The 14,569-nt window shown below is 46.0% G+C and overlaps 1 protein-coding gene across 3 annotated transcripts in view; it reads left to right on the top strand.

Annotated features, from left to right (window-relative positions):
• Nucleotides 1-14,569, top strand: part of atp10a (ATPase phospholipid transporting 10A) — a 56,735-nt gene that overhangs the window by 31,627 nt on the left and 10,539 nt on the right. For all 3 annotated transcript variants that reach the window (XR_012594069.1, XR_012594068.1, XM_074636733.1), the window contains exons 11-15: nt 5,594-5,697; nt 7,000-7,126; nt 8,266-8,450; nt 10,587-10,941; nt 13,384-13,460. Coding sequence is in view for 1 of the 3 variants with exons in the window: in XM_074636733.1 (XP_074492834.1) it covers nt 5,594-5,697; nt 7,000-7,126; nt 8,266-8,450; nt 10,587-10,941; nt 13,384-13,460 (848 nt within the window). In the remaining 2 variants the exon portion in view is untranslated. The remainder of the gene's footprint in view (nt 1-5,593; nt 5,698-6,999; nt 7,127-8,265; nt 8,451-10,586; nt 10,942-13,383; nt 13,461-14,569) is intronic.

Raw genomic sequence — 14,569 nt, 5'->3', positions numbered from 1 at the left:
ACTCCAGTCTCACTGCAGCAGACTCCTGTTTAACAGCTAATCCACTTTAAAACACAATTTAACTCCAGTCTCACTGCTGCAGCACACTCCTGTTTAACAGCTAATCCACCTTAAAACACAATTTAACTCCAGTCTCACTGCAGCACACTCCTGTTTAACAGCTAATCCACCTTAAAACACAATTTAACTCCAGTCTCACTGCTGCAGCAGACTCCTGTTTAACAGCTAATCCACCTTAAAACACAATTTAACTCCAGTCTCACTGCTGCAGACTCCTGTTTAACAGCTAATCCACCTTAAAACACAATTTAACTCCAGTCTCACTGCTGCAGCAGACTCCTGTTTAACAGCTAATCCACCTTAAAACACAACTTAACTCCAGTCTCGCTGCTGCAGCAGACTCCTGTTTAACAGCTAATCCACCTTAAAACACAATTTAACTCCAGCCTCACTGCTGCAGCAGACTCCTGTTTAACAGCTAATCCACCTTAAAACACAATTTAACTCCAGTCTCACTGCTGCAGCAGACTCCTGTTTAACAGCTAATCCACCTTAAAACACAATTTAACTCCAGTCTCACTGCAGCAGACTCCTGTTTAACAGCTAATCCACCTTAAAACACAATTTAACTCCAGTCTCACTGCAGCAGACTCCTGTTTAACAGCTAATCCACCTTAAAACACAATTTAACTCCAGTCTCACTGCTGCAGCAGACTCCTGTTTAACAGCTAATCCACCTTAAAACACAATTTAACTCCAGCCTCACTGCTGCAGCAGACTCCTGTTTAACAGCTAATCCACCTTAAAACACAACTTAACTCCAGTCTCACTGCTGCAGCAGACTCCTGTTTAACAGCTAATCCACCTTAAAACACAATTTAACTCCAGTCTCACTGCTGCAGCAGACTCCTGTTTAACAGCTAATCCACCTTAAAACACAATTTAACTCCAGCCTCACTGCTGCAGCAGACTCCTGTTTAACAGCTAATCCACCTTAAAACACAATTTAACTCCAGTCTCACTGCTGCAGACTCCTGTTTAACAGCTAATCCACCTTAAAACACAATTTAACTCCAGTCTCACTGCTGCAGACTCCTGTTTAACAGCTAATCCACCTTAAAACACAATTTAACTCCAGTCTCACTGCTGCAGCAGACTCCTGTTTAACAGCTAATCCACTTTAAAACACAATTTAACTCCAGTCTCACTGCAGCACACTCCTGTTTAACAGCTAATCCACTTTAAAACACAATTTAACTCCAGTCTCACTGCTGCAGCACACTCCTGTTTAACAGCTAATCCACTTTAAAACACAATTTAACTCCAGTCTCACTGCAGCAGACTCCTGTTTAACAGCTAATCCACTTTAAAACACAACTTAACTCCAGTCTCACTGCAGCAGACTCCTGTTTAACAGCTAATCCACTTTAAAACACAATTTAACTCCAGTCTCACTGCAGCACACTCCTGTTTAACAGCTAATCCACTTTAAAACACAATTTAACTCCAGTCTCACTGCAGCACACTCCTGTTTAACAGCTAATCCACCTTAAAACACAATTTAACTCCAGTCTCACTGCAGCAGACTCCTGTTTAACAGCTAATCCACCTTAAAACACAATTTAACTCCAGTCTCGCTGCTGCAGCAGACTCCTGTTTAACAGCTAATCCACCTTAAAACACAACTTAACTCCAGTCTCGCTGCTGCAGCAGACTCCTGTTTAACAGCTAATCCACCTTAAAACACAACTTCATGTCATTGATTTGTCTTTTTCACTGATAGAAAATCCTCCACTGTTCGTGAATTTAATTATATTTAGATAATGATGACACAACAGACAGATTGACTCTCTGACACAATCAAGTTATTTTCATTATTAATAGAATTAAAGCTGCAATAGGCATTTTTGTTCATATTAACAGTGGATGGAATAACTCTGAAACAGAGCCAGCTTGTTAGGAGAGTTACTAGAGGCTGTGTAGGGCCTCACAAACATCACTTATTGTAGGTTTAAAGGAGCTCTAGTAGTAGAGTTTGCATTCAGTGTCCCTGAGGTCGAATGGGGCATTCACACAAGAGAGAACAAAGGGAACTTTACGCGTGGCGTTATTACACACAAAGTCAATGCAAAGAGGCGAATAGACACAACCGTGAATGATGTGACGTGAAATTTGCATCATTCACCTATTTACGGGAGTTGAAATATTTCAACTCAAGCGAGGAATTGTTGTGTCGCTGTGTGGTGAAATAGGAAATAAATCTAGTGTGTGTCTGTGGTCACCCAGAACTACGATAGTACATCATATCTGTACAGAGACCTGTCCGAAAAATGGCATAAAAATATTCTAAAGATATCCGACAAATGTCTGAAAAAAGTCCAAAAATTGTTCGAAAAAAGCTGAAAAATGTCCAATAAAGTCTAAAAAAAAAAAAAAGTCCAATAAATGTCTGAAATTTTTTTTTTAAAAATCCGTCAAATGTCCGAAAAGTCAAAAAATTTGTCAGAAAAATGTAAAAAAAAGAAAAAAAGTCAGAAATTTAATAAAAATCCAATAAATGTCTGAAAAATGTCCAAAAAAATACATCAAATGTCAGAAAAAATGTCAAAAGATTTCTGAAAAAACCTCTGAAAAATGTCTGACAAATGCCCGGCAATAAAGTCAAAAACATGTCCGAAAAATGCCAGAAAAATATCTGACAAATGCCCGAAAAAAGTAAAAAAAAATCCAATAAATGTAGTCCATCATCTCTGTCCAGAGAGCGGACCAAACTCTGTGTAGAACCCCCACAGACTCTCTGGTAGAAACAACAACGTCTCTAGATGACTTTATGTTGAGTGTTGATGGAGCAGCTGCAGAGCCTGGCTCTGATCCATCCAGACTCCATTCAGAAAACAAACATTTTAAAAGTTGCCTGCTTGTCGTCATGGTAACGGACCTGACAAAGCATGAATTCAGACTTTTTACTAATCAGCATTATTATGTAGTTATTTCAGCATCATTTTCATCTGTTTATTGATATTAAATCACAGCACAATCTGTTTATTTTGGGTTCATACCACAGTAGAGACGTGTGGCTGCTAGATACAGTCAGTGCAATAGAGCTGTATGTGAATACAGCTCGCCGCCGGGTGACGGTATGAACCCAGAAACGACGGCGTTTGGTTTTCTGACGTATCTGGGACTTGGTTCTTGGTGTGAATGAAACATAACAAACGTGCTGAATGTATTTCCTTCCTCATAGAACAGTTACAGTGACCTACATTGTTTAAATCCATGTAAACGTGCTTGTAGTCTTCTTCTTCTCTGCCTTTGTTGGTGCATTAGTGTGTTTCTTTACACCTGTTGACCAGTGGAATAAAGTGCACCCATTGGCTGGGATGAGTACTACATCACCACAGAGGACGCCAACGGGGAGCTGCACATAAAATCATTGCTCTTTAGTGTTTAGTGGTAAAAAAACAACCTCCTGAGGGAACTTTCAACATGCAGGACACAAATCCTATTTTAGGTGGATTTTCCGAATTTCAGCAGAAGGAAAAATAAACATTGTGTGAAGTTCCACCTCAGGCTGTAACGCCGCCAGGTATTAGTCAAACTCCTGTTTCCTTGGAAAGACTTTTTAATTCTCACATCCACAGAGGAGAGAGAGTTTCTGTCACAAACAACAAGAATATTAGTGAACACGGTGAAACTGACATATTACTTATTAGGGGTGGGGAAAAATCCATTCATCTATGTATCGCGATTTTTTTATTATGATTTCTAAATAGATGTTTTTAACACCAGAATGGATATATCTGCTTCATGTGAGTCTATGTGGAGGTGGAAGGAAGTTACCGCTTTTATTGTGGTAGTCTGAGTAACGTGACGTCATATCTTTTATTGTGGTAGTCTGAGTAACGTGACGTCATATCCGTTCCGTATCCGTCAACCAAAACAAACCTCAGAGTCTAAAGCGTTGGAGGGTCGTCGTGGATACGACCTGCACCCTCCCATGTTAAATCCAGCGTGGTAAACACTACACATCCAGTAAAGGATGGAAACACTTTGGGTTTCACACGTTGACAGGAAAAGCAGAGCTAGACAGAGCAGAGCTAAAGCTGCATGCTAACTCTGTCACGGACAGGAAACGTTATCGTATCTGAAAAAAGTCGAAAGATGTCCAAAAAAAGTCAGAAAAATTAGAAAAAATTCCAAAATATGTTACAAAAAAAGATGTTCGATAAAATGTCCGGCAAATGTCCGAAAAAAATGTCTGAAAAATGTCCGGAAAAATGTCTGAAAAATTACCAAAGAAAAGTAAAAAAAAATCCAATATTCGACAAATGTCCAAAAAAGTACAAAAACAATGTCCTTTTTTAAAAAAAATAAATAAAAAAAAGTCAGCAGAAAAGTAAAAACAACATGTCCAGAAAATATCCGAAAAACGTCCGATGTTTAGCTCTGCATGACGCAGATTTTTTATAACCTACAACTATCGGAATAATGTGCTAATAATAAATAAAAAATGCAGTAAAGGATGGAAACACTTTGGGTTTCACACATTGACAGGAAAAGCAGAGCCAGACAGAGCAGAGCTAAAGCTGCATGCTAACTCTGTCACAGACAGGAAACGTTATCGCATCTGAAAAATTTCTCCAAAAAAGTTTTTTAAAAAAAAGTCAGAAAAATGTTACAAAAATGTCAGAAAAAAAGATGTCAGAAAAAAGCCCGAAAAATGACAGAAAAAAGTAAAAAAACAAAAATGTCAGAAAAAAGTAAAAAGTAATGTCCAGAATAAGGTGTTAACAAAGGGAACTGTAGATACAAAATACATCTATGGAAATCAGATTGATGGATTGTATTCACCAGAAGTATAAAACATTACATTACATGTGAAAATACCACTAAACTGTGAGGGAAGTTATATAATATTTATTATAAATAATACCTGTCAATGACTTCAGGACGTCTCTGACTACATACGTGCTGAAAATCAAACATGAATTGGATTCACTGGATTCATTTAGAGATTTTCCAAAGTAAAAGTCCCTAGAAGTGATGATTCTACTCGTTCTTTTCATGATCTAGAGGTAAACAAGTTAACAGCCCTGTTACTCAAACATGAGACCTGCCTCAGTGTTGAATTGATCTTTAATCACATTAAATAAAATGTTTTTAGTGTTAATGAGTTCTTCTCAGCTGAGCTGTTGTGTTATTAGTGATCAGACTGTTGGCTGCTGAGTCTGATAACGCCGATCTGTTGGAGCTCCGTCCTCCTGCCAGAGAGAGACACAGAACCAAGACTCTACTACAGAACACGACACTTTAAAGCCTCTAAATCAACATGTAATAATCAACCACATTAAAACCATTAATACGGTTAATGAAACAGATGAGTTATGTTTCTATAATTGATGTCATTTAGCTCGGTGTGGTCCGGACGCAGCTCGCTGAGCGGTCTGAATACATTGAGGCGAGGCGCAGCAGACGTGGTGGTTAGTTTAGGTGTGAAGACAGATGGCGTCCATGTGCTTCATGTGGAAGAAGCCGGTCTGGAACCACTTGTGCAAATTCCCTAAAAAATGTTCTGTCTGTTTTGTTTTTAAAGGAAACTCTAAAGGGAGACGGCAGAAAAAGATCGTCAGCCGGACCCAGACCTACCTGAACCTGTACGCCGCTGACGGCCTCCGCACGCTGTGCATCGCTAAGAAGGTAACAAGGAGGGATCCAGAACTGTCTGTCATTATCTACTGTTGATCAGAACACAGATGAGACCAGAATGATCTCCACTAGGGATTACTCTCCGATACGAGTACCGATACGAGTACCGATACGAGTACCGATACGAGTACTTCTCTGTGTCTAAAGAGCCTCGTTAACAGCCAGCTGGAGGGTGTGAGCGACACGCGGCAGGCTGGGGAGTCCAGCATACGAGGCGGTGCGCCGCCACCGGCTCTAGGTCGGCTTGGAAAGGCTCGGGGCGAAGGTGGCTCACGGCGCTCCCCGCCCAGACCTCCCCGCACCGTGGACAAAGGGCTCGCTGCGCCCTCACTCCCCCGCCGGGGAGGAACGGGGCCCCCTGTTCCCGGTGCGACTGTTGACCGGGGCAGATTGTCCTCAGAGAGCCCCGACCGCGTCGTGCCCCCAGGGCGGGGCTCGGCCCACGTAAAAGGCGTCAGGGGTCTGCGGCCCACCCGACCCGTCTTGAAACACGGACCAAGGAGTCTAACGCACACGCCAGTCAGAGGGTGCAAGCAAAACCCCGTGGCGCAATGAAAGTGAGGGCCGACGCGCACCGCCTGAGGTGGGATCCCGGCCCCGCGGGGTCGGGCACACCACCGGCCCGTCTCCCCAGCACCGTCGGGGAGGTGGAGCGTGAGGACCCGAAAGATAGTGACGAGAGGTTAACATCACGCTGCCGTAAAGTGGTATCGGAGCCGTTTTGCGAGTACATGAGCACAGTATCAGACCCGATACCTGATACTGGTATCGGTATCGATGCATCCCTAGTAATAGATATATTGGGTTATGCTGAGAGTTATTTTGAGTGGAGTATTTTTACATTTATTTTGATTTCCTTTAACTTCGCCCGCCCGTGTTTAGTACTCAAGTGGAAGTAAAAGCACCAGTAAATAAATTTATGGAAATGACTCAAATAAATATGAAATATCATATAAATCCAGTGGTGGAGGCTTTAACCCGTCTTCAGAAGTCGTAGAGGATGTTTCAGGTTGTTGCTCGGCGCTGACGATCACATGAACTTCACATTCTTCATGTCTCAGCTGCAGTCGGCGTCTCTTTACCAGCCTGTTAGTTTCTGTCCTCATTACATCCTCCGACGTGATAAAACAGCTTCTCAAGGTCTCACGTTCTCCGCTGGTTCCTCCTCCGCCATGTCGGAGAAGCTGCTCCACTACTTTAACAGACGATAGTGTGTATATGTATATATATATATATGTATATATATATATATGTATATATATGTGTGTGTGTGTGTGTGTGTTCATGTGTCAGGTCCTGAGTAAGGAGCAGTACGCCTGCTGGCTGCAGCGCCACCTGGAGGCGGAGACGGCCATCCAGGGAAGAGAGGAGCTGCTCTTTGACTCGGCACTGCGACTGGAGACAAACCTCCAGCTTCTGGGTACTTTGAGTTATTGATTGATTGATTGATTGATTGATTGATTGATTGATTGATTGATTGATTGATTGATTGATTCATTCATTCATTCATTCATTCATTTATTTAAAGAGATAATTAGGAGTTTTTTTTAATTAATAATCAGATTATTTAATATCAGTTTAAGTGCTGCAGTATATTTATAATATGTTCTCCTCTTTACCTCGCTGTCAGACAGCCCTTTCTGACGGGGAACTGAAGCCGTTATCTTTGCTCTCTTCAAAGCCACCAGACTCCATTCACGAAAACAGTAATTTAACCTCTCAGAACACAGGAGTTGGTCTACCGCTGCCTCCATCGGTTAGTTTTGCCGTGTTCAGACCAAGAGTGAAGGTAATTGTCGTCTAGCTTTATTCGGGGGGGTGGGGGGGGTTGGACCGCCGGAGAGGAGGAGGAGCTTGTCTCCGTAGATACCAACAACTTTTCTTTCCGCCATTTCTGCCAACTTCTAAGTTGCTTGGGATGAAAACGGTTTGATAAGAACTGCATGGAGACCAGTGAGAGGCGACGTAGGGCTCGCTACTGTTGCATTCACAACATCTGGCTTTACTCGCGTGAGTTGGACCGCCGGTATCATTTGTGTTTTGTGCCGGAGAGGAGGAGGAGCTTGTCTCCATAGATACCAACAACTTCTATTTCCTCCATCAACCATGGAGGAAATAACCACTGTTGCTGCCAAAACACTGTCATGTCTGGGTTCATAACGTCACCCGGCGGCGAGCTGTATTCACATACAGCGCTATTGCACTGACTGTATCTAGCAGCCACACGTCTCTACTGTGGTATGAACCCAAAATAAACAGATGTGCTGTGATTTAATATCAATAAACAGATGAAAATGATGCTGAAATAACTACATCATGATGCTGATTAGTAAAAAGTCTGAATTCATGCTTTGTCAGGTCCGTTACCATGACGACAAGCAGACGTCTGTCTTAAAATGTTTTAAGACATTTTAAGACAGACGTCTTAAAATGTTTTAAAATGCTTGTTTTCTGAATGGAGTCTGGATGGATCAGAGCCAGGCTATGCTGCTGCAGATTATACTTTAATACTGTGTTGATGTTGGAGGGTTTGTCACCGGCGTGCTCCTTCACCAACAGGAGCGACGGGCGTCGAGGACCGGCTGCAGGACGGCGTGCCGGAGACCATCGAGTCTCTGCGGAGGGCCGGCCTGCAGATCTGGGTGCTGACGGGAGACAAACAGGAAACGGCCGTCAACATCGCGTACGCCTGCAAGCTGCTGGACCCTGGGGAGGAGATCCTCACGCTGAACGCTGATTCTCAGGTGAGCGGCAGAAGAAAGGGTTTCAGCCACCAAGTGTTAGCATTCTGACGTTAGCATTTAGCTAACAGCACCGCTGTACAGCCTCACTGAGCCGCCATCACGCCATCACGCCATCACGCCATCACGCCTGTAGACTCTGAGGACCTTTTCACACCTGAACGTCACGTCGTCACCACCTGTGTCCTGTCGTCGTCACCTACATCCCGTCGCCTAAGTCCCGCCGTCATCGCCTACGTCTCGTCGCCTTCGCCTACATCCCAGCATCACCTTTGTCCTGTCGCCTGCGTTTTGTCGCCTACATCCCGTTGTCCTCGCCTAAGTCCCATCGTCATCGCCTACGTCCCATCGTCCTCACCTACGTCCCGTCGTCATCACCTACGTCTCGTCGTCGTCACCTACGTCCCGTCGTCATCCCCTACGTCCCGTCGTCGTCACCTACGTCCCGTCGTCATCACCTACGTCCCGTCGTCGTCACCTACGTCCCGTCGTCGTCACCTACGTCCCGTCATCCCCTACGTCCCGTCGTCATCACCTACGTCCCGTCGTCGTCACCTACGTCCCGTCGTCGTCACCTACGTCCCGTCATCCCCTACGTCCCGTCGTCATCCCCTACGTCCCGTCGTCACCTACGTCCCGTCGTCATCCCCTACGTCCCGTCGTCACCTACATCCCGTCGTCACCTACATCCCGTCGTCACCTACATCCCGTCATCACCTACGTCCCGTCGTCGTCACCTACGTCCCGTCATCCCCTACGTCCCGTCGTCGTCACCTACGTCCCGTCGTCGTCACCTACGTCCCGTCATCCCCTACGTCCCGTCGTCATCCCCTACGTCCCGTCATCCCCTACGTCCCGTCGTCATCCCCTACGTCCCGTCGTCACCTACATCCCGTCGTCACCTACATCCCGTCGTCACCTACGTCCCGTCGTCATCACCTACGTCTCGTCGTCGTCACCTACGTCCCGTCGTCATCCCCTACGTCCCGTCGTCATCCCCTACGTCCCGTCGTCATCACCTACGTCCCGTCGTCATCACCTACGTCCCGTCGTCGTCACCTATGTCCCGTCGTCATCACCTACGTCCCGTCATCCCCTACGTCCCGTCGTCATCACCTACGTCCCGTCGTCGTCACCTACGTCCCGTCGTCGTCACCTACGTCCCGTCATCCCCTACGTCCCGTCGTCATCCCCTACGTCCCGTCGTCATCACCTACATCCCGTCATCGTCACCTACGTCGTCATCACCTACGTCCCGTCGTCATCTCCTATCTCCTGTCGTCATCATCTACGTCCCATCATCGCCCCCGTCCGGTTGTCATCGCCTACGTCCCGTCGTCATCCCCTACGTCCCGTCGTCATCACCTACGTCCCGTCGTCATCCCCTACGTCCCGTCGTCATCACCTACGTCCCGTCGTCACCTACGTCCCGTCGTCATCCCCTACGTCCCGTCGTCATCACCTACATCCCGTCGTCGTCACCTATCTCCTGTCGTCATCATCTACGTCCCATCATCGCCCCCGTCCGGTTGTCATCGCCTACGTCCTGTCGTCATCACCTGACTCCCGTCTTCATCACCTACGTCCCGTCGTTCGCCCGTTAAGAAGTTTCACACCTGTAATTGTGGTTTGGTTCAGATGAACCCCGGTAGGTGTGAAGGGCCTTTAGTCGTGTCCTAATAGATATAAATCAGAAACATCACTTGGGCTGGAGACTAAATCTAGTTCATGTTAAATACAAATATTGATAAATCCTGTAAGCTGCTGTTTCCCTCCAGATGTGTAATGTTCATATTCTTAAAGGAATAGTTTTATTAGTTTCTTTGCTTTCTTGCAGAGAGTCAGATGAGAAGATCAATACTGCTCTCAGCTAGCCTGGCTCTGTCCAAAGAGAAAGTCATATTTACTGTAGAGACAAGAGAGTGGTGTCCATCTTCTCGTCTAACTCACCATCAGAGTGTGAATATGTAACTATTCCATTAACATGATATAGTCCTGTTCCTCACTGACCAGCGATGTTTAGTTCTGACCTGCTGCACATCTGTCTGCCAGATGTGCAGCAGGTCGGGCAGTTCTGTATTAAACCTGTCAGAGCCCTGATCCTGAACTCCGTCCGCCCGGTGTCTGTCTCTGAACCAGGAGGCGTGTGCTCTGCTGCTGGAGGAGAGTTTACACTACATCCAGGCCAAATTCCTCTGCAGCTCCTCGGACCAGCCCGCCGCCAAGACCTTCAGCAGTAGCTTCAGCCCCTTTGAGCTGTATCCCTCCTCCTCCTCTTCCTCCCCCCACACCGCTGGCTTCACGGTGCTCCGGCTGGGCCTGGTGATCGACGGCCGGACCCTGGCCTACGCTCTGGACAAGAGTTTGGAGGATAAGTTCCTGGCGGTGGCGAGGAGCTGCCGCTCGGTGCTGTGCTGCCGCTCCACGCCGCTGCAGAAGAGCATGGTGGTCAAACTGGTGCGGAACAAGCTGAAGGTCATGACTCTCGCCATCGGTGAGTAGAAGGTCAACATGCACACCAGACACACCAGACACACCAGACACACCAGACACACCAGACACACCAGACACACCAGACACACCAGACACACGTCCAGATACTAACACACCTTTTTATTTCAGGGAATAAACAACCTGGACTGGAAATGAAATATTTTCCAGTCCAGATGTTTTGTCATGTTTGTGTTTTTGATGTCAGACACAAACTGGAGGTTAAAATCAGCTCAATTCAGAGTAAATAATTCCTTATTATTAAATAGATGAAAGTATTGAACCTTCAGGCGATCACCAGGTTGTGAGATCCAGTAGCATCCAGACGGATCAAAAGACGTCTGAGCCGCCGCTCACAGCTGCTGACTGATGGAAACATCAACTCAATAAACACTCAGAAACTCTCCTGTAACTTCAACCTGACTGAGCTGAAGCTTTATTCAGGACTGTCAAAGTTAACGTGATAATAACACGTTAACGCAAATTAGTTTGTTTGTTAGAAGGAGATCTTTTCACATCAATATAGAATAGATCATAGAGAGTGAATTATGGCTTGTTCAGAACAGACCAACCAAACTCTGGCTCTGGAGAGACTTTCACGTTTTCACGTCGACCACCGTAGTTCTCCGACACACGAGAGAAGATAGAATCTCTAAATCCTCCACTCGGCTCCTTTAATATCAAACCGGTTTGATATTTCTTCCAGTGGTCCGACTCCAGAGTCAATATGACTTTGAGATGTTAGAAAGAAGTGCCCACTCATCATAAACACCTCTCTCTGTTATTATTATAGGACACCTTAGTAATTAAAGCCTGTAGTTTAATGAAGCTGCAGTCTGACGGAGGGTGACATGAGGAGTCACTGTGACTTCTCTCCGCTTTACATTCATTTATATATTTATTTGTTCCTGCTGCTCTCAGGAGAATCCTGCTTCTGCCAGCGCAGTGTTTTCCTGTCATTGCTTCTGTTAGCAGGAATACTTTATTCTACACCTCTAATATCTATCAGAGCTCTAATCCCAGCCTCCACCCTCTACTGGAGTCTGTATGTCTATTCTACACCTCTAATATCTATCAGAGCTCTAATCCCAGCCTCCAGCCTCTACTGGAGTCTGTATGTCTATTCTACACCTCTAATATCTATCAGAGCTCTAATCCCAGCCTCCAGCCTCTACTGGAGTCTGTATGTCTATTCTACACCTCTAATATCTATCAGAGCTCTAATCCCAGCCTCCAGCCTCTACTGGAGTCTGTATGTCTATTCTACACCTCTAATATCTATCAGAGCTCTAATCCCAGCCTCCACCCTCTACTGGAGTCTATATGTTTATCTCCACCTCTGAGCGGACGGCAGCTCTAATATAATATAGCTCTAGTCATTTTTTCCCAATCACACATTTTTTTCGTGATGTCTCTTTTCACGTGTAGTGGCGTTGTCACCAAACTGAGTCACACCTTCTGACTTCTGTCGTTTTCCAGCAGTTCTAGTTCTAGTTTATTAAAGTTCTGTCCACTGGACCAGAGCGATCCCCGGTCTTAGAAGTCGATTCGGAAAGTGACAACATGTGTATTTATATTCTGTACTCCGTTCAAACAGCCACTGACAGTTAGTCTCTGTTTACACGCACATCAGCAAGTTGCATTATTTTGTTTCCATGGTGTTGTTTAGCCTCCAGAATAATATCAGTGTTCGGCCGTTGTTCCTCTTTAACATATGTAACATACGACAGAGATCCGTTACTGATGAGCTCTGAAAAAGGAAAAGAGTCGTCATCAGTAGCTGCTGTAATCCTGTCAAAACGTCTACCAATCACTGCCTCGCGGCCCGCTTGGAAAGAACCAATCAGATGCCTCCCTGCGCGTACTCTACCAGCCTGAACTCGAAGCGCGTTGCCGCACGTTTCCTGGAGAATGGAAGAGTTCACTCAGCCCTGCAGTTGCACTGCCGCGGTTACTGGTCATGAGGTAGCGTTGTTGAGTTCAGGTCTTTGGTTGAGGCTGTTTCCGTGCCCGTTGCTGCCGTACCAGTGTGTGTTTGGATAGATTTGATCTCACTGGAACAGCCGACTAACACAAATCTCTGAGTGAGCTCTCATCACCAACTACCTCTCTCTCATATTGAGCCGACTCCAGTCAGGTTCACTATCGTGGAAACAAAATCCTTAAAACTCTGTCTGCCCACCAACAGAAGAAACACAAATCTCCACAGCCTTCAAAAACAAAACCAGATCTGATGAAGAACACCTGATGAACAGCAGCGAATAACAAACACACCGTATAACAGTTGATCTGACAGCTCTGTGACAGACTGACGGTCCTCCCACATCCACAATAATACAACAATACAGCCTCAGTAACGTCCTTTCTGCTTCCAGGCTGCTGGTGAACTCTCCTCCTGACTCCTCTCTGTGTTCTCTTCTCTCTACATTGATCTCATTAATCTCAGGTGACGGGGCCAACGATGTCAGCATGATCCAGGTAGCGGATGTTGGCGTGGGCATCTCTGGCCAGGAGGGCATGCAGGTGAGGAGGAACCAGAGCTTACGGGACTGGGAGAGGGAGGGACCGGTGAAGAGGGTGACACCGGGGGGGAGATGCTCAGAGGAGCTGTAGGATGGAGGATAAGGGGAATAGAAGAGTTAACGGTGTTTCCTCCGTACTCATCGTCCTCCTGACAGAACGGCTGAGTGTTGCTGAGTCAGCAGGTTTCTGTCTCGCGTCCTGCAGAGAAGCAGAACTCTTTATGGAGGCGCTTTATAAGGCTGACCCCGAAGGCTTCATAGATTCCACTGTTGCCATGGTAACCGACGTCCAAATCAGTATTCGAATGCATCGTGTGTTTTTTTTTTTTTTAAATATATGCATTACCCCGAAACATCCCAAATAACCCCTGAAATGATGAATAGTAATCTGTTATTATTCTTTATACATCAATATGTTCTGGTGCATACTTATATTTCAGGGTTCTACTAGAACGCAAAATGTGCTACTATGACCATCGGGCCTAGTGCTTTAGACTCCATCCACACCGGCTCCTCTCCTGCTCCGAGGTCACGGCCGACACCACGGCTAAGGCGGTTAGCGTGTTTAGAGAAGAAGCCCCCCCCCTCGCTCCCGTTCCAGAGAGGTGATCCTGTAGAACAATGATGGAGATTCCCCATTAACGTCCAGGGGAGGCTACATCTGTTACAGCCTCCGTATCCTGTCCTGACCTGGGCTGCCACATTAATCACCGTTAATCAGACCTGCTCTTAATGAGACGGCGGTCACTCTCCAGGACGCCACGGCGTGCTGAGACTCACATTTCTGCTCTGCGTTATGATTAACACCCCCGTTCTCCCCCCCCCCCCCGTGCAGCCGTTACCAGCTGCTGTAATCAGACGTTAACTCGCCGCTCAGCGAGGCGCCTGCTGTTGTTTCTCTCGTTGACGGCTGACGTAGACAGTTGAGACGTTTCATAACGGGTTGGGCGGCGCCGTTTAAGTGTAAGTTCTAAACGTTGGCGTGGCTGCAGGGAGGGTTCAGTTTCAGATGTTGATGGATGAGACTGAAGGATGAATCCCTGGAGGAACGTTTAAGGGTTTATTGCTTTGGAACGATGAAGATGATTCTCACTAAAGGTTCATTAAAGA

Source organism: Sebastes fasciatus, chromosome 5 (genome assembly GCF_043250625.1).
Source record: "Sebastes fasciatus isolate fSebFas1 chromosome 5, fSebFas1.pri, whole genome shotgun sequence".
Lineage (NCBI taxonomy): Eukaryota > Metazoa > Chordata > Actinopteri > Perciformes > Sebastidae > Sebastes > Sebastes fasciatus.
The sequence above is the reverse complement of the archived record's forward strand: the minus strand, read 5'-3'. Positions and strand labels throughout refer to the sequence as shown.